Here is a 20,312-nt window from a genome sequence, read left to right as displayed (position 1 = left end):
TGTATTTTGTGGACAAAATGTTTGGTAATTGTGGCCTAAAATTTGCTCTTCTATTTCTCAATGTACAACATTGGTGGCATTTCATATGTTTTGCATGAGCACTTGATGCGTGAACACTTTCTAAATGCAATAGGCATGGGAAGATAACAGGTTTTAAGGTTTACTGCAGTTTGGAAAAGTCAAGGTTTTAATACCGCTAAAATGTTTTGTTTTACCGTTCCCAAGGTATATGTAAGGTTTTTTTTATGTATTTTTATTTGTTGTAAAGAAGTCTGTGTTTTTGAAATTAATGAAGAAACCAAAAGTTAATGATTTATTTGAACTATTTAGGCTGACATGTTTACTGTTCTAAAATGTAATTACTTTTTCTTAAACTAAAATAGATCAATGGGGAAAATAATTTGTTTGTTTACTTTTACCCAGACATATAAAGATAACTTATGTTAAAGCAGTAATCACACTACCTTGAAACCATGGTATTTTTATTCAAGGTTATCATACCATACGTCAGAAACTTTTACTGGCCCAAGCCTAATATGCAAATATATATTTTATTTAGTATAAAAAGTGAATGGTGTCAATTTGTAGCAAGATTTGAGAGAAATTTGTGGCAAAAAAAATGTATTGCTTGATTTGGCGATAAATTCAGCAATTGCAGTATCTGGAAATACTGAAGGGACTGCTCAACGGCTGCGTGTTTTATTTGATTTATTATATGTTATGAAAATTCAGCCTTTTAGTCGGTGTAAGTTAGGGAATTTGGCTTAGAGTGGGAACTTTGATGCCAGCATGTCTGACGCACATGTAAACAAGCACTTCAGACATGACAAAATGTATAGCTGTGAACTACACCAAACTATACTCTCAATGAAAGCCGCTCTGTGATGAACTGTCTCAGTCTTTGAATGATTAGTATTTGAGAGTACTTCTCATCAAATGCTCATATGTAATTAATTTGATTACCAGCAAGATCTGATCAGATCTCTGAAACATTCACCGTTTAACAGTCAATGCTCTCGGCCTCTGTTAACAGCTGCCAAGGGGCTGTAGAGAGGGAGACGTGCTTTTTGTCATTCTCTCTCTCTTTTTTTCTCTCTCTCTCTCTGTGTCAGTCAGTTGAACTGGTGTCAAGATCAATTACCGGCGCGCTTGGCATGAAAGTTGGTGCACTCATAACGCTGTTCATGTCTGCTAAGAGCTCATAAGTGTGTTTCACTTGGGTTGAGTGCTGAGCATTACAGACTTGTCAATAGGCCATGAAGATAATAATGCTGCTTTTGGATTGGTTGGTGTTAATCTGATGTTGATGCGATAGATTGTGAATTGCATTTTTGTGCAGCTACCACTCCCAGGGAGGTGAGCTCAAAAATGATAATATATTTTAGCCTGAACAGTTTTTCACAATGGAAAATGAGATTGTAATATTTCCTAGTACACAATTAGCTTATTAAATTGATTTCTAATGGATCTTGTGGGCAACAACGACTAAAATTATAGTGGCTGAAATTGATGAATAATAGCGTTAATTTAATTTTGCTGTTTGCTTTTGATCAAATAGAAAGAGCCTTGGGTAGCATAATGGCATACTTTCTTAAAAAAAATTTAAATAAATATATCATACCACCCCAAAACCTTTAAAAAGTAGTTCATCAGTAGCATGTTCTGTGTGCTTCAAACTAGAGGAGAGGTGCTCAGCTTTGTTGCCTACCGAACATGCTTGAAACACACAAGAGGCTTATGATGCAATATTTTCACAGGTTTTCGTGCCACGGGTTACTGTAAAATTCAGCATAGCATGATGACACATGAGTTTTGTGGATAAGAGCAAGTGAGCAAACACAAGTTCAGAAGGCTTGAGTGTACTACATGATTTTGGTGTAGATTATGAACAAAAGTTGACATTCCATTTGTTCAAAATGTGAGCAAGAGTAAAATATAAAAATATTAGAGTAAAATATAAAAGTCAGCTTGATGTGCAGAATTCCTTGTTTTTTGGTGTCAAGCCAGCAAACTTGGTATTGTTTAGCATTTATGTCATGTATGAACATTGATTAAAAACCTAAAATAAATGTTCTATTTGTTCATCCTCTACGTCCTCTACGTCAGGGTTGTCCAATTACGGCCAAAAACCAAATATCATTGAGAGGCGTGGGTCGAAGACAAATATATCAAACTATTTTTACAATAAAGTTGCCATGGGTAATTTCCTAATTTATTTCCAAATATTTAAAAATAAATAGAAAGCATTGCTTTGGCTAGTATTAACTTATGCAGTATGACTTTTTTTTTTTTTTTAGAACTTATTACAAAAAAAACAAAAACATAAACAATTACATAACACAGCAGAGTTCAATGCTGAATACGCTAGTCAAGCAGAATCTGCCTTTGCCATGATTTGCTCACCAAAGTGTCTCCATTGTTCTTTATTCGTCTAGTGACCGCATGTACATTTTAAACTAAACTACAGCATTTAAATTAGTTTAATATCAATTAGCTTTTTTCTGTAGCTTAACAATAAAACACACAATTAAAAGGTTGCATTAAATTTGAAATGGCAATAACTAAACCATCCCTGATCTGTCTCCCTCTCTTCCCAAATGGGATGGCAGGCTAAATCAAAGGTTACCATTGGCCAACTTTGGCCTGTGGGCCTTAGTTTGAGCATCTCTGCTCTACATGTTAGTTGGTAACCAAGCAGTTGATAGTATTCTCATTGACTTCCAAAACTGTTTTTCCCCTATTTTTCTAAGTCAAGGAGTATTTACTTTTGGGTTTTCTTTTAGTTTACCGACAGATTACTTCAATTTGTTCCAAAAGAAGTGCTAAGTGAATGATCATTCTTCACAAAAAAGAAAAATAATATGCCTTTAAAAGTCCTGTGAATTGCTTTGACGTGCATTTGTATTCAATGTTTGACGTAATCTCAACTAAGAAATTAAGAGAGGGTGGAATGTAGATTAGCCCCTCATCTTTTTAAGAAGTAGCGAACAACATTTTGTTTTTATCAGAGCTCTGCTAAAGAGAGTGGTTGAGCTCAAGCAAAGATCGAAGAATACCCAAAACATGTCACTCTTATAGTTTTGAATGGGGAAAATGTAACGATCAATTCTAGTAAACGACCTTCTAGTAAAGGAGCCAATCATCAATCGCTATAGACTCAAACATTTTTGATGAAACTAAAGAGACAGCTGTTGTTTAATTTTATTGGCGGTTCCTAATATGAAATTAAATGGTAAGCTTGGCAAGCAATTTTGAACAGTTGGATGTTTGCCTATTCAAACAAAATACCCGAGCATACTGCCCGAGAGGTGTTTTAAAGACGGCCGCCGGGTTAAGTTCAATTCAGCTTTATTTGTATAGCGCTTTTACAATGTAGATTGTGTCAAAGCAGCTTCACATAAATGGTCATAGTAACTGGAACAGTGTAGTTCAGTTTTTTAGTGTTTAAGTTCAGTTCAGTTTAGCTCAGTTCAGTGTGATTTAATCATTACTGAGAGTTCAAACACTGAAGAGCAAATTCATCGATGCGTAGCTCTACCAATCCTGAGCCATGCGAGCCAGTGGCGACAGCGGAGAGGGAAAAAAAACTTCACCTGATGGGAGTGAAGAAAAAAAACCTCGAGGGAACCAGACTCAATTGGGCACTACCATTTTAATTTCTCCGCTGGCCAAAAGTCTTGTGCAAGGCTTCAGTCGCCAAGTAACTTGCCTTGAAGGGACTTAGCTCAAGTGCATCAAATGAGAAGCAAATGAGAAGCATGTTGAAGGGGACAGGGGCATGTCAGACAGTAGAGAGCATTGGATTGGTCAACCATTGAGAAACTGTAGTATGAGATGATGTGAAAAAACGTTGATCCATTAAGACACGTTTTATTTATTAATATTTAATTAAGTTATTCCTTAATTTTTACATAAAAGGTAAATTAATTTAGGTAGGCTACTTTATTTTTTGATGTATGAGATCGAGGAGCATGTTTGCCAGTAAATAATGTTCTCACCACTTTAAAAAAATAAATAGATAAATAACTTGCGAAAAGGATGCAATAAAAAATGCAAGCTCTTAATCATTCTTCACAATCAGATTCGTACGTGCAATAAGCCGAGGCTATATTGCGCCGACAAGAACAAGCCCTAAAACAAAGTCTAGAGAGAGAATTAATATTAGTTAATATTAATGATTATAAACACGAACTGCGTTGTATGATAAATGCCTCACAATGTCGTGATCTTCTCTGAAGAACAGATAATCCATGTTATCGCCGTCTCCCCAGCCAGGTTTTCATCTGCTTTTTTTTTCTTCTTCTCGCTACAAACAATAAAGTATCAGCGCCAGACCAGTGGTTTAAATTATATTTTACTCTCCTGATTTCTTTTCTTTTTATTTAAAAAAAACAAATATTTAAAGTTTTGTATTGCATGTATTAAACTCAAAAGGTATTTTTAACTTCTGCATAATGTGATGTTTCTTATTACAACTGTTAGCTGTGTCAAAATAAAAACAAACATTAAAAAGGGTTTTGTTTTATCAATTGTATAGTTTTGTTTTAATAATAATGTATATAATAAATTATAAAATTGATTATTGTGTGACTACAGTGTCCAACAAAACATTTTTATTAGGTTACTCTAATAGACCTAATCCCTGAAAACGAATGTGAAAATGACAGGCAGTTGCGTCTCTACTAAAATTAATTTAATGACAAATTTCTTTAGCATTTTTTTCCCCTTTAGAGATCAAGAGAGCTGTATTTAAAGAATTATTTAACTAAAACATGAATTGAATGCCCAGTTCTTTCCCGTGTGAGTTTAGTGCGCCTCGGGACCAGATCTCTGCACTATTGCTTTAATTTCACAATTTTCATAACTGCATTGCATTTTCATATGGTAAAATATCAAAATTTATGCTCTGAAAGTAGAAGGAATGACGGGAGTGTTTGTAATTAATGACAGAAAGAACTTTCACTCTTGAATGAACTTCTGTCACGTGTTATTTTAGTATGGTGAAAAAAAATTTATTTAACAAAAATAGTAATGCAGTATTGTTCGCTCCGCCAAGCCTTCTCTGTTGCTGTGTGGAGCAGCACCACCCCGCCCCCCGACTCCTGAACGTCTCACACACTCACTCATGCGGGCATGCACTGCGGTCTCATGAGGAAACGCAGCTTTTTGATATAATGTTTTTCTTGTTCCCGAATACAAATAATTTTTCAAGTGTTTGTTCGAAATAAGTATTCGTAAAAACACTCTATTCGTGCTTATCCGAATACCGTATTCGGGTTCAGCTCCACCCATAATATAAATATCTCTTCTTTTTTTTTTTGCTTTGCATCGCACTGCGATGTGCTTATGCGATTTCAATGCTGAAACGATGTATCGTGCAGCCCTAGTTCATACATCTGACTGCTTGTAATAAAGGACAAAATTGTCTTACAAATAATATAGAAATATATTTATAGATTTTAATAAAACAAAGGTTTTCTTGTGTTATGAAGCAAAACTAATTGTTTATGGAAAGCATTGTCAATGTACTAAGATATCGAATTGAACCAAATCGATGGCATGATCATCGTTGTCGAACCGAACTGTGAGACCAGTGTAGGTTCACACCCCTAATATAAATGCCCCTAAAACTAGCAGACTGAAACCAACATCAAATTGTTTTATTTTAATTTTATGAGACCTTTAAATATAATCTGTAAAATCTAAATGTTTGTCAAAGAATTTTTTTTTTTTGATTTTAACATTTCAATATGTCAACATTCAAAGTGGATCAAAAGCATTTTTCCCAAGACAAGAATGGCTGTTGTTCAATAGTTTTAGGACAACTTTTGAAAGGTTTTGATCTACTTCAAATGTTGACTGCTGTAGACATAGGCCAGTGTTCTCTGGCAGCTGGGGTAAGAGGATACACTGAAGGGGAAGTGGATTGAGAGAGGGGGGCTGCTGAGGCTTTTAATGGAATTGCCTCTTCCTCTTCCCCTTGTCCTCTAGATTTTGCTATTAAGCACTCTAAACTGTGTCTGTAAACCCATTGCAGCCAATTTCTTTTCTCGTGGTGTGGTCATCATATATTGATCTGATTATTTCCTCTTACAGGGATCGAGTCTCTCAAGCAGGTGACCCGCCGCTACGCCCGGAAACAGAATAAGTGGGTCCGTAACCGATTCCTCAAGAGTAAGTCTCACTGAGCACACACTCTTTCCTTTGTGTGGTGTAGTAATTCAGTCAACAGATTTGACACCCACAGGGCAGTAAAGCGTGCTTATTCTGTCTGTATTGTTCCTGCAATAAAGTAACGGAGCGACATTGCGTGAAAGTTTCCACCATTCTCAAGTCATCGTCCTTTGATGTGAGTTTGTCCTCCTCCCCTTTCTATCCTGTCGCTTGTGTTTGAGGGTTTAATGGTCTGTGACTTACAGTCTCTGCTGCTGGATGCTCTGTAACACAGCAGCTGCTCTAGTTCAAAGTACGCAGCAGCCACTGGCTTCAATTTCGGATCACACACACACTCTCAAGGGAAGCACAGCTGCTATTAGTGTGCACTCCTCCCCGTTCTGAATTCATTGGTGCATATTACATATTGGTCTCACTGGTGGCTTGTCTGTTGCATATTGGCCTCAGTCCTCCCCAGAGGTTACAAGAGCCGTGCGTGTGTGCATCTTTTTTTCAGTATGGTCCAATGGTCAGGTTATCACAGCCAGTTTTAACAAGATGGACTTCACACAGACCATTAAACACACAAACAGTCGTGTAGAAATAGTGATTGTGTGTTTGAAGGCTACCCATCCCTTACAGACAGCCTCAAAATTCCAAGTCTCAGGGTTTAGTGTTTACTGGCCTTGAGCTGATAAAAGATCAAATGCTCGTAAAGCTTGGGCCTTTCAAGACATGGTCAGTCTGAACAGCTTGTTCTTTTACTTCCTAACAGACAACAGACAAATCAGTAGACCTTTCAGTGACTAACCAGCTGTGTGTGCATGTGTTTATGTTTGTATGTGCTAGTGACGTTAGGGTGTGAAGTTTTTTTTTTTTTTTTTTTTGGGCAAGAATGTGAAGGGTGCTATATAGGAGATGTACATGTGTACAAGTTGAATACTGATGTGTGCATAATAAAGATTGTAAAGTAAAATGGGGTGTGTGCATTTGGCATAGCAAAACAGCTACACAGTGGGTTGGTAAAAGCTATACCAAGGTGTCTCCCATTTATACACACTTTTACACATGCTTTTAAGTTTGTTTGATTTTTGTTAGGGAATTGCTGCACTGCCCAAACCGCATTCTTGGATGCCCACTTTACATATTCGTAGTGTTTACCACTAGGGCTGCACAATATATCATTATTTTAGCATCGATATCGCAATCTTTAATAATTGTCACATCACAGGATATATGCAATGTTGAGTCTGTCTTACAGTTTATCAACTGCATGTGTTTTTGATGCCTGTGATTCTATAATGATTTTAAAAGCATTGGTGTATAAGAAAGTGTGCCATTTGTGACCTTAACTATGATTATTTTATCATAATATAATAACAAAAAAAATAACAAAGCACTTTATTTCAATTGTATCTTTTTCTTGACTGTATTTATAGGTTCGTATTTATATGCATGAAGATACAACACAGGCAAACAAAGAAACGCAATGCAAATATCGCAGACAACAACGAAAATGTCTCTGGGTACCCCAAAAATTTTATAGATTGCTTAGATTTTATGGAGATGCATTCCTGCTGCAGAATTGTGTTCATATCACTTCATCACTCATATCACTCATTCATTCATTCATTTTCTTTTCAGCTTAGTCCCTTTATTAATCCGGGGTCACCAGTGCGGAATGAATCTCCACCTTGTCCAGCACGTCTTTATGCAGCGGATGCCCTTCCAGTTGCAACCCATCTCTGGGAAACACTCATATCATAATCTCTCAAATTTTTCCAATATTGTGCAGCCCTATTTACCACCAATTTTGTTAAAGGGATGGTCCAGAATGTATTTTTAAGACTTGGTTGTTTAACAGATGCAAGGCAATGTGTACTTATGCCTCATTTGCAGAAAATCATGTTATTTTATTATACGTCTTATTTGTGATTTATATACAGCTAGTCGGCTAACATGAGAACGACTGTCATATTTCCTAGTTTGTCTGAAAGGTCCACCCTCAAGGGGCTCTGATTGGTCAGCTAACATAATGTGCTGTGATTCGCAGTTCACGTGTTAGGTCATTTAGAAGCCCAAATATAGAAACTGAACAAGCTCTGTGGAAATAGCAATGTTTGGATGGGATTTTAGCTTTTTCTGCTGCAATACAGCACCTCTGTCCATGCCCCTTTGCTGCGTGGGGTGTAAGCCTTTGGTGAATCGTTTGCGATCTCACTAGCCCGAATATATATTTTTTTAGTTCTCAAACTTTGTTCATTGTAGGCTTTGCTAAGCTAACGCTGTAAAAGCCAATGTCTCCTTCTGCATTGAACTTTGAGCATAATACATTCTGAGATGTTGTTTATGTTCACACAGCTACATTACACATCAACTAAAGTTTAATATATGATATCATAATGGACCACTCTTAACATTGTTCATGCATTTCCTTTGGATTCTCTCTCCTGTTTCTTTGGAACTTGGCCTTGATTACCCCCTGCTCCCCATCCCCACAGAGGCTACAAGCAATCCTGTTAGCCCTAATGAGATTAGGCAGAAACAGTGGCTAGCTCTCTTTAAGAGTAGTTTTGTGTCCCGCCATATGTGGCTGGACTGCACAAGGGTTAGCTGGCATTAGGTGAATGTGGCCTTTAATGCGTTTGTAGGCTGACTGCACAATCTTCATCAGAGTTCTTCAAAGAGCTGCTTTTTGGTAATGTTTTTGGTAAATGTTAATGTAAATTTATTTTTTCACTGGATGATTTCCGGTGCATTGACCATTTTTCAGTCTTGTAGTGCATCCTGATTCTGCTCCATCCATAAAGCAATTTGTCATCCTAATTAAATATGAACACAAGTAGCAGTCAAGATTTCTATTTACACTTCCTCTTTGAAAAGTTCTGACATGACCAGACTCAGACTCCAGTCCAATTTATCCAAGTTAAGGTCTTTGCTCACTGAAATCCGGAATTTGTGATTCAGTGTGCAATAACCTTTACAGACTTATCTCCTGAAAGTAGAGTCCAAATAGTCCTGAAAATATGGCATTGGACTTGGACTAGAGCAGTACTCTTTTGAACTCTTATCACCTCATGTTGCCTTGCTAAATAGGGTCACCAGGCCAGTGGGTCTCAAGTCATTACCACTCAAGGTTGTTACATTCTCGTTGAACCAGTTGGATCCATCCCCACCTCTTTCCCACCCTTCCTGGACTCTGACCTGCTTTTGGCTTGGTTAATCTGTGGCTTTCTGTCAGTGGCGTAGCAGATCCCTCCCTCTGCACCCCACGCATCCCAGAGCTTCATGGGGCCCTCAGCTGACCAGTCTAATCCTGCAGGCATTAGTGCACCGCTAGGAATTCAGATGGGTGGCAGGAGGTTGGAGTCTGCGGTGTGGCCTCTTGGGGATAAGGACTTGTGGGGTCAATAAGGGCAAACCTGGGTTTGTTGTCCTCCAGGACTCTATGGTGTGATTGACTTTTTTTCTTTTTACTTTTTTCTATTTTTTTATTGTGATTCGAAACAATCTATTTGAATTGGTCAGAGCAGCATATTTATCTTGCTGACCCAAATCAACAGTTCTGAAGAAAACATCACCCTCAGAGCAGTCGAAATTTTTTAGAATTAAAAACATTTTTAGCTAGCTCAAACATTCAATTCATGTTTATTTATATAGCCTGTTTACAATGTAAATTGTGCCAAAGCAGCTTAACATAGATGCTCTAGTAAATTAAAACTGTGTCAGTGCAGTTTTCAGAGTTGAAGTTCAGTTCAGTTCAGCATGGTTTAATTTTACTTCTGCAAGTACAAACACTGAAGAGCAAACCCATCGATGCGCAGCTCCACAAGTCCCAAACCAAGGAAGCCAGTGGCAAGGAACAAACTTTAACAATTGACGAATGTGAAGGGAAAAAATCTGGAGAGAAACCAGGCCCACCATTTCTCCTCTGGCCAAACTTCCTGTGTGAAGCTGCAGTCTAGGTGCCGAAGGTTGTAGTACATTGAACGTTCATCGTGGAGAACTGCAGGTGTGGTTAGGTCACCGGTTGGTGATCACGCTGCCAGCATTCTACCTCTGGGTTGGTTTGAACCCTACAGTTGATAGTGTTAAATCTAAATTGGGGATTAACATGATCCTGAGTTGCATTTCTGACTGTGCTTCCTCATGGAAATGGGGCAGAGCAGCTTGGGTGTAACCTTGACAACTGCTTGGTTGATGGTTTGGGGAGGCAACGTGAGCGTTAAATAACAGTCTTTACCTTTTGTCAATGATAGGGGAAACCTGAGTGGGATGTGCAACAGGTGCAACATGGAAGAGTGTCCTCTTACATCCTGCACACCTCGGGACACACCCTGCACTCCCTAAAATGCTTTCCAACTGGAAAACGGCTGCCAGCCATTTGCGCATAGACTCTTCTGCATGTTTATGTATGAACATTTGTTAATGAGCTTGTTAGACAGCACACACTGGTGGGCTAAATATTATGATGCTTATCCATTACGAAATGAAGTGTTGAGGAGAGAAAACACAGCTGTGATGCCTAGGCTGCAATCTCCAGCTGGATGTCTGATGATTATGGATTTTGACCATTTGGTCTCACTTGGTCTTTCAGCTCTCACTTCCTTTTTGGGATGTCAGTCAAATCCTTCAGCTGTGGGCATTACAACAGGTGTCCTGTGCTGAAATCCATATCCACTCCATCTCTTCTTGCCCTAAGCTTTCTTATCGCACAAACAGCAACAGGTGTGACTGCTCTGTGTTTCCTAATGTCCATGTCTTCGGGGACTTTAAAAGATCTGCCAGTTGGTGAGCGAGGGGTCTTTGTCTCAAAAGGTGGCAGCCGTATGGCTGTCCGCCGTGAGTGCGCTGGAGTGGCGCTGCCTCATTGAGGCAGATATTTGAGATCTCTGTGGTTAAAAACCCTTGTTCTCTTGTCTTTTTCACCATTCAGGTTTGGCAAGATTACTTGACTTGGATTTCACTGAGATTTGAATTTTGGACATAGGGGGAAAGCCCTCCGTTCAGCATCTGTTTATCCCCAGATGGCTATCGCTCCCCTGTTTCTTCTAATGTCTTTACCTCAGAGAGAGGGAGAAAAGTTTAAAGAGGTAAAGATGCAAAAAAAGAAAAAAAAACAATGTGGTCCACTCCCCACATGGCTCAGGTAAGCCAGGTGTCTCTGTGCAAGCCCACCTGCTGCCGTTCTTTTCTACTAAGCACAATGGCAGACATAAAGACTGAAGAACTGCCTTTGATTAAGAGTGAAGCAGGCAAGAGGCAACACGGTTTATTTTGGGGTAAAGCGATGCTTTACGTGAGTTAAGTGGGAAGCTCAGGTCTCTTGTGTGCAGGAACACCTGTGCATTTGATGCCCTTGCAAAACATGTACAGGCAAATTGAAAGAATTTAACCCGCTAAAGTTGTTAATGTAACTCACTAATGTATGACTTTCTGAGACATCTCACCATTATTTGGTTATTAAAAATCATTGGGCAATTTGTTGATGTAAAATACATAATTAATAGATTGATTGATTAATTGACAGACACTGACAGACTGCAGTCAGCACAGTTTATTTTTCATTTCTTATTTCTTTTTAGAGCTATTTTATAGTGTATTTTATTCTATTATAGATACTGTTGTTGTGTTTCAGTATTATGTAATAATTATTCATGTTATCTGTGTGTTGGCTCTAATTGTAAACAAACACAGGGTGATGAGGATATTAATTGCATTTGGAGCCATTCCACTGGTCATATTAGAACTGTCTGTTCCTTTTTGCCAGACATGGAGGAAGTGTTTTTCTGATTTAGATTTTCTGTCATAATCTTCTGGTTTTAAATGACTTGTTCTTTGCATTTTATGCAAATAATGCAACTTTTAGCATAGTTATTTTTAAGAACTAACTAACAATACTTTCTTGATTTTATTTTATTTTTTCAAAGTAGAGTTTGTATCATCGTGACAGTGTAACATTTGACTTGGGTAAACAGGTGTGAGGGCTAAATGATGATATCAGTATTGCTCTTACGAAATACTGGCTCTTCTGTTTTCAAAGTGGACTCTGTTGATCTCTTTAGAGTAATTATCAGAGCATTACCGTTGTAATAAAAGGCTAGTGTTACCTAACTGAATGCATTTTGCATACCGTAAAAGCTTAGGTTTCTTCTTTATCACAATAATCTTGAATGATCAAACAATTCCGCTATCACAGACTTTGAAACAAAATTAATACAACACTCTTGCACAATTAAGCCACTTTAATTAATTAAAAATATATATGTATAAGCATATATATATATATATATATATATATATATATATATATATATATATATATATATATATATATATATATATATATATATATATATATATATATATATATATATATATATGAGTTTGTCAACTTAACTTGGATTTAACTCAGAAAAAAAAAAACATTTGTAAATACAGGATGTCATTTCAAGTAGTTTGACAGTTCAGCCAGACAATGTTTGAAAATAGTTGCTCTAAAAATATCTTTGCCAGAGAGATACTGCTTTGAAACTGGTTATCACAGCAGGAAATTTTGACCGCTTATGTCTACATTAGGATGTAATTAAGCCTCCGTGAGTCTAACCACTGCAATTGGTCATAGTGACAGCTCACTGGCCGCAGTTGACTTTCTTGAATGAAATTAAATAGGATTAGTAGTTGCTGAGCAAGTTTTTCCCCCCTCCTTCAGTGAGAAGAATAGATATGCACCACAATTTAACTTCTTACGAGTAATACAATTATTTATCACAGTAAGAGAAGCATCGTCTACGAATTGTGTAATCATAAATTGTGGTTCTATTTACTGTGGTGTTACTTCCTGATGGGGTTTAAAACATTGTTTCACGACAATACTGCGTAGGGATACATCTTATGTATTATTGACGTTAAGTCTTAAGCCAAACAGATAAACAGTCAAAGTTAGCTTAAAACGATATGGTAACAGTTTATGATAAGGTAGAATTTAGTGCAGCACCAAGACCAGAGAAGGCAGAATGTCACTAATGGATCCTTTTTATTCTTTTCTTCATCATTTATACCTCCATTTTAAGGAGTTCAAGCTATAAATCATGAAGATTATGTGGTTATTGGGTCTAATCAGAAAAGTAGAAGGATTTGAGTAAAGCATGAAAGCAGGTCATGATATCTCATTAGTCTTAAAGATCTGGTTAACAGCAGGGGAAATCTTTAAATCAAAATTTTTCCCTTTTTCAGATGTGATTTTTACCTCTAGATATGAATGAGTTCGTCTTAAAGGCATGTTTCAATATATTTTGTTTTATTCTTCACCTTTTCTTAAGTTTTAGAACGTCTGGTCAGTGTTTTTCTATAACTAGTTACAAATTATAAGACCATACAAGTTCAATTCAATTCATGTTTATTTATTTATAGTGCTTTTACAATGTAGATTGTGTCAAAGAAGTTGTGTCAGTCCAGTTTTCAGAGTTGAAGTTTAGCTTGGTTCAGTTCACTGTGGTTAAATTTCACTGCTGAAAGTCCAAACACTGAAGAAAGATCCATCGATGCGCAAGTGCATTCTAAAACAACTGCATTCTGTTCAGTACTTTACAAAATTTTCGATAAGGTCCAGCTTGGGAATTGTAACCTGAAGTGGTACTCCTTAAGTCAGTGTTGAGGTCTGAAGAAGTTATAAAAGAAAAAGGTTTACATGAAATAACGCATCAGTTGAAATTTGCGGTTAGGGATGATGTTATCTTTCAGCTTGGTCTCTTTGATTGTGTCTGCAGGTCATAGTCTCAAGTAGAATGGACAGTTGCTTCAGTTGCTTGTTAATACAGACAATATTCAGCTTCTAACCACAACTTTCTCTCTAAAATTTGAAAACTCGTAAGTAAATGCGCTTGATTCTCACCAACACATACAAGCCAAGGGAGGAGGGTTCAGAGTTCTGATTTCCTCCACTTCAGTCATCCCACAAAACCTCACACCCATCCGGGTCACAGCACCAATGCAGAGGCAATGTAACAAGCTGTTGGCTTAAACTCACAGACACACAGCACCAAGCAAGCGACACACAGCATCACGCTCTCATTCAAACACATAAACACACACGTACGCACGCATGCACACGTGCTTGCTCGCTCGGGAGCGATATTGTTAGACCGCCCGCTCCCATTCAAATTATACCAGAGTTACCGACCACTCCCACGCTTTATTCGGAAATTTATTCCCGCACTGCAAGAAATCTGGTTGGCTACCGTGAGAATGCAGACCTTTATCCAGAAGTATCGCTGTAACAGCCGAGAGGAGAGGGAAAAGTCATGCCAGCAGGTCAAATGGGCAACTGTGAGAGAGAGAGAAAGAGAGAGAGAGAGAGAGAAATGGAGTTTACTTTCATTCTCTCAATCGCAGTGAAATAGGAGCTTCTGCTGTAAGTGTCCGTGAAAGACCTAGAAAACACACACACAGTGAAATTGTGCACAGTTTCTGCATTTTTAAGTAGTTGGAACATTGTAAATACCCTAGTAAGCTACGGCGACATGGCGCATATGAGATAAATGACGTCAGTATGTAATAATCGGTTATGATTATTACTGAACCGATACCGAATTGTCCGCGTCTGCATCACGGTGCACTGAAGAAACAATTAATTTTGACATCTCTAAACATACACCTACATCTGAAACACTACTGATTCCTGACTACGACATTTACATGTTTTTGCTTTAAATTGTTTACAACCATTTCTGTAATATATTATGTTACGTAATTTTGGCTTTCTTGGGTGTCCCTCTTCTTTGTTATGTTCTTGTGAGCCATGGGGCATAACCGCTCTACATACATTAATGTTTTAAAACACAGGTGTCAAACTCAGTTCCTGGAGTGCCACAGCTCTACACGTTATAGTTCCGACCCTAATTAAACGCATCTTATTAAACCAATTTAGCTTGTTTGAAACCCACTGCTAAGTGTGTTGAAGCAGGGTTGGAACTAAACTCTACAGGTCTGTTTTTCAGCCCTGCCTTAAATCATGTGATGTTTTGTTTAAAAAAAATGAAAAATTATTTTATTAAGAAGCCAAACAGTCCCTTGCACTTACAGATGATCTTTTTGACTTGGATTCAGGAAATATTGTATTTCCTGAAATTTTGCATTTCTATGTGTTTTATTCCCCATCTGCATGTGCTTAACTTATAGTCCTCTCTCGTTTTCTGTGCATGTCTGCTGTATTGTTCATTGATCAATAGCGTAGAGGGAGGCAGAGTGAGGTCGTCTCTGCTGACAGTGTCAGAATGCTGTTGGAGATTATCGAGCAGCAGTGATTCAGCAGCTTCAGACTGCTGCAGGCCCTCCCTGCTCCACACTGATTCACTGCACCGCACCACCACCACACATATTCTCTCCCTTTATACCTTTTTGCCTTCGACATTTTTATTTATTAGAAATAGAATAAAACCACTATAAACTTTTTATTTTTTTATTTTTCATTTATATTTTTGAGGCTGTCTGTATTCATTTGGCAAGAAGTTTAGATCAATATTCGAAATCTGTGTAATGAATCTAATTGTAATGGATTTATGTAGATCAGAGATGTCTAAACTAGCACCCACAGGGCAAAGTTGGCCCATGGTAACTTTTAATGTTGCCCACATCCCATTTAAAAAGATAGGAAATATGAAGATGGCTTAGAGATTGTCATTTTTAAATCTAATGTAACCCGTTTGTTTAATTGTTAAAAGAGAATTAATGGTGTAAATTAATCAGATTTAGTTTAAATGTACATACTGTCACCTGACGGATAGAGGACAAATATTAAGGCAAAGGCAGATTCTGCTTGATTAGTGTATTCAGCATTGTATTCCACTCTTATAAATGTGATTGTTCATGCTATTATCGCAATAATTTCTCATTTTAAATGTTATTCTGCATTACTTAATATGATTTAAAGTCATGTTTTCTAATAAATTAAGAAAATAAGCCATGGTAACTACAATGTAATATAGTTTGGTATGTTTACCTTGTTTATAAATAATAATTGGTTTTTGGCCTTTCATATAAAAAGGTTTGGGCACCCCTAATGTAGATGTGTCACTAGCTATGTTTCCAACCAAAGATCCCAATTAAACTCTGTACTATTAAATAAAACATTCGAAAAAAAGTTTGAGTCAAAGAGAACAAAATAAACTTAGAAACTATCATCAAATATCACAAGTCAAATGGAACTTGCTTTATGCGAAGCCATCATAGGCATTTTGTCTTGTGTAATAAATGACTTGTTTACGGAACAGTGAGTTTTTGATGTGAGAGACTCTTTGGGAGCTCAAGATGCTAAAACTTTGATTAATGACTTTGGCTAAGGGGTTGGTAGATTGACCAAAACAACATATCAGATGTTTAACATTGTGGTCAGTCTACTGATTTGTTCATTAATAGCATTACTTTTTTGACACACCTACTGTAATTTATTCAGTAAATGTATTACCATCATATGTTATGTACATTTTTGTTCTATCAGCCTGACATTTTATCCTCCTCAGTAGTGCAGATTTTTGCAAAACTTTCTTTATGCAAATTCTTTTTTTAAATCTTTTAATTTTTTTCCCAAAATGCGTAAGTGGATGGAAACAGCTACTATCTGATTTGGTTGGTTTGTCGTCTGAGGTTAAACCTACTCCCTGGGACCAATCAGCAAATCATGATCATTGTTTTTCCCCGAGCTGAAAGTTTAACATGATGTAACCATTAGGTGAAACCATTGTCTTTTCTCAATTAGATTTAGTCTGAAAACAAAAGTATACCATGTTCACTCCGTTGCCTTGCACCACAATTGTTCTGCAAGATGCTATTTCATCAGTGTCATCTTTAATCAATTTATAATCTGAATCTTTAGGACCTGCTAGCAATGTGCCACCTGTTTATGGTCTGGATGTGACTGATGTGACCAATTGGGAGACTACTGTACTTACTCCTGCTCTAGAGATCCTGGACTGCCTCCAAAAGGTTTGACTTGTTTCCATTTACTTCTAATGTCTTCCTTACACATCACTGATTAAGAATGTGCTGCTAATACCCAGTCAGTGATTTTGATGTAATTTGATTGCTTGACTGTTTATTTTCTTTAATAGGCGACCTAGAAAGTTGAATTTTAGGCTGGTTATAAGCTTCAGTAACCTCTAATATCACCTGTCTTTTTAAACTATTTCAGGGAGAGCAACCATCTGCACAGCCAATTAAAGCAGAGGGGGTGGAGTCTCGCAATAAGCGGAGTCATCACATGTGCGATCTGTGCGAAAAGGTAATCATTGGAGACTTGGAATGGACGGGTGAGTTTTTAATCTAGTAAAACTAGTGCGTTCTCAAATGTCTTTAAAGAAGAAATAAGATGCTAATACTTCACCTGTCTTGACTTTTAGCTCACCAGAAGTCCAAAAACCATCTTTATCAAGTCCGTAAGAAGAGGAAAGCAGAGCAGGCCACAGATCTGGATATAAAACATGCCAAACATCAAAATGACTGTGACAAGCAGGTACCTGCACTATAACATCCCTCGCTGCCTCTACTGGGGTGTTTTGGGGTCAAGCTTGGAGATGGACCAAAGGAATAAAAGTACTCTTAATGTATTTTTGAGATCAATATGACAAGGTACTTTGAGATTGATTGGTTTACAGTGTGCAGCAGAGATATCTCCAGTGTCCCTGTGGAGTAGCAAAACTTTACTTCAGGCTCTGTGATGCTTGGACCCCTGGATTTGGTGGTTTTCCCCATCTGCCACAGGCCTGTGGTTACAGTTAATGTCTGGATTTGGATTCTTGTGTTGGACAGATGTCTTCCCTGCTGCTGTTTTGTCTGAGCAGTGGTCTTTTTTAACCACATCTAGCCACCTCTGTTGCCCTCTTAAACCACACTGTGGTGAGCTGTTCTAACCTTTTTGGCTGCTCTAACTGAACTCCAAATACTTCACAGATGATTTTGGATTACTGGATCACATTTGTTTTCCTGCTGATCGAGAATGGAGGTTATTTATTCATTATTAAATCTTATGCAGACTTTTTTTTGCAGGTCTTGCATTTAAATTCAATCATCTGATCAATTAGGATCAGCGCATATCTCTGACTTGAAGCAGATGTGGACATTCGTCTTCAGGATTTCCAGTGCCTTTGCCCTTTCTCTTGCAACATCAATCAAACAACACACATTCATATGAAACGCAATTATATTGTGGAAAAGAGCAGCATGAACATTCTTGCAAATAACGTTTGGACGATCATCAGTGCGAATGGATAATTTTTCAGTTTAAGACTCTGCATTTGCTTCATGAGTTTAAGTGTTGATATTTCATTATTTTTACAGAGTGATATGTCTATTACTGCATACATTATGCAAATGTAATTAAAGTGCTTTTTATTTTTTAAATGACTCGTCTGAACAGATCTGTGTTTATCATCCAATCAAGTGAACCAGAAAAACTTTTAGCATGAAGTCATCGGGGTTGCTTGGGCAATGAGCCACCAATACCTGCTCATACCGGCGTGCAACTTCGTAATCCTTGGCTGCGAGCCACAAGCTGCTACTTTTTTTTATCCTTCCTCACTTCTGATCCCTGCTCCATGTCGATGTATGCTCTCAAGTGTGGGATCTCAGCAAGTTCACAGCATAACCCTCATTAGCCTCCCTGTCTAGGCTAAATATACATCACACATACAATAGCTGGAAAGGAGAGTGTTTACATAGTGCCTGCAAGCACCTGTCCCACATTTACACTGATTTGGGTCACTGATTTGGACTTTGCTGTGGATGTCGGTGAATCCGGTAAGAGCGAGGTGAGCCTCTCATCCATGTGTATGTGCGCGTGTGTGTTTTATTTTAGCTCCCTGAGAGCTTGGCGGGAAAGTCTTAGTGGGTCAGCTGATCTTCCTCTTGACGGATAACAGCTCATTTAGACGAGGGAGTTTTCAGGGACAAAAGTGAATGGAAAAAAAGGCAAACAGCAGTCTGCTGGGGTTTGTTGACCTTTCATGTAATCTGATTGTGCTTTTAAAGACCTGTCTGTTTACTTCATGAAACATTCAGATTTTACAGCGTTATAGTAAATTTAACACTCCTTATGAAAACTTTTTAGTTTATTTACTTACTGATATGCCAGATCTAACTTTCTTCTGTGGAACGCAAAAGTAGAAATATTCAGTTCAGACTGCACAATACCGGTCTTTAATTGCACTGTTCATTTGGCAAGGTAATTCTTGAGTGACAGTAGGTATGGAGATGTTAAAGCTGATTGCTAATAACTTGTATCATATGTAATAGTGATTGACAGTTGGCACAGCTTTTGAGATGCTTCACATCAAACTGACTAGCATTTTTACATTGTTTTTAATGCTCTACTATGGGTTGACTCACATCTGTGGTGTTGACCAATAGGAGCACGTGCAGCTAGCAGACATGCTGAAATGAAAGTTGGGGTGGAGTAGAGCAACAAATTGCCAGTCAAATTCACATCAAATTGACTAGTCTAGCATGTTTACATTTTTTTGATTCTGTACAACGGGTTGACTCACATCTGTGGTGTTTACCAATGGGAGCACATGCAGCTATAGCAAACATGTTGAAATGAATGTGAAATGGAATTATGAAACAAATTGCTAGTCACATTCACATCAAATTCACTAGCATGTTTACTTTTTTGATGCTTTACAATTGGTTGACTCACATCTGTGGTGTTGACCAATAGAAGCATATGCAGCTAGCAAACATGATGAAATGAAAGTGAAGCTGCATCTCAGATGGCACGCCATGAACTTATGCACTACGTACTTATGCACTTAAACACTCAACAGCATAGTAAATGTATGTAGTGTCGTCCTAAATTGGACGCTAATGTTTTTTACTAAGGGGAAATTCAATTCGTTTCCCTGTTGATGATTGACAGTTGCTAAATTAGTGAAATAAATGGGGGCTATAATCACTCTCGTAGGAGAATTTTGCTTTCAAAATGCAAAATAGTTATCCAACATGAGCGCCCGAAAGCTCCACCCCTTCCGCTATGTTAGCAAAGCTGCGGATGTTGAGTGTGAGAAGTGTCCATCATTCCACACTTTTTTGACGGTTAAATAAGTGGATCATCTGAGTTTTTAAAGGGTCACAAAACACCAACACATTTTTTGAGCTGTTGACAGTCA

At 37.7% G+C, this 20,312-nt stretch overlaps 1 protein-coding gene and 1 long non-coding RNA gene across 3 annotated transcripts in view; both read left to right on the top strand.

Moving 5' to 3' along the window:
* trit1 (tRNA isopentenyltransferase 1) overlaps positions 1–18,549 on the top strand; it is a 70,494-nt gene extending 51,945 nt beyond the window's left edge. Inside the window, exons 8-12 of one of the 2 annotated variants that reach the window (XM_087294412.1) lie at positions 6,097–6,174; positions 17,027–17,136; positions 17,342–17,459; positions 17,550–17,662; positions 17,765–18,544. In XM_087294412.1, the coding sequence (XP_087150538.1) occupies positions 6,097–6,174; positions 17,027–17,136; positions 17,342–17,459; positions 17,550–17,662; positions 17,765–17,842 (497 nt within the window). In that variant the 3' untranslated portion in view covers positions 17,843–18,544. Of the gene's footprint in view, positions 1–6,096; positions 6,175–17,026; positions 17,137–17,341; positions 17,460–17,549 lie in introns of both variants that reach the window. The other variant, NM_001044774.2, reaches the window with a different exon arrangement.
* Positions 18,550–18,738: 189 nt separating this feature from the next.
* LOC147832592 (uncharacterized) overlaps positions 18,739–20,312 on the top strand; it is a 111,835-nt gene continuing 110,261 nt past the window's right edge. The window contains exon 1 of the long non-coding RNA XR_015516922.1: positions 18,739–18,956. This is a non-coding gene — a long non-coding RNA (uncharacterized LOC147832592). The remainder of the gene's footprint in view (positions 18,957–20,312) is intronic.

The sequence above is a fragment of the Danio rerio genome, chromosome 19 (assembly GCF_052040795.2).
Source record: "Danio rerio strain M-AB ecotype USA chromosome 19, GRCz13ab, whole genome shotgun sequence".
NCBI lineage: Eukaryota > Metazoa > Chordata > Actinopteri > Cypriniformes > Danionidae > Danio > Danio rerio.
The sequence above is the reverse complement of the archived record's forward strand: the minus strand, read 5'-3'. Positions and strand labels throughout refer to the sequence as shown.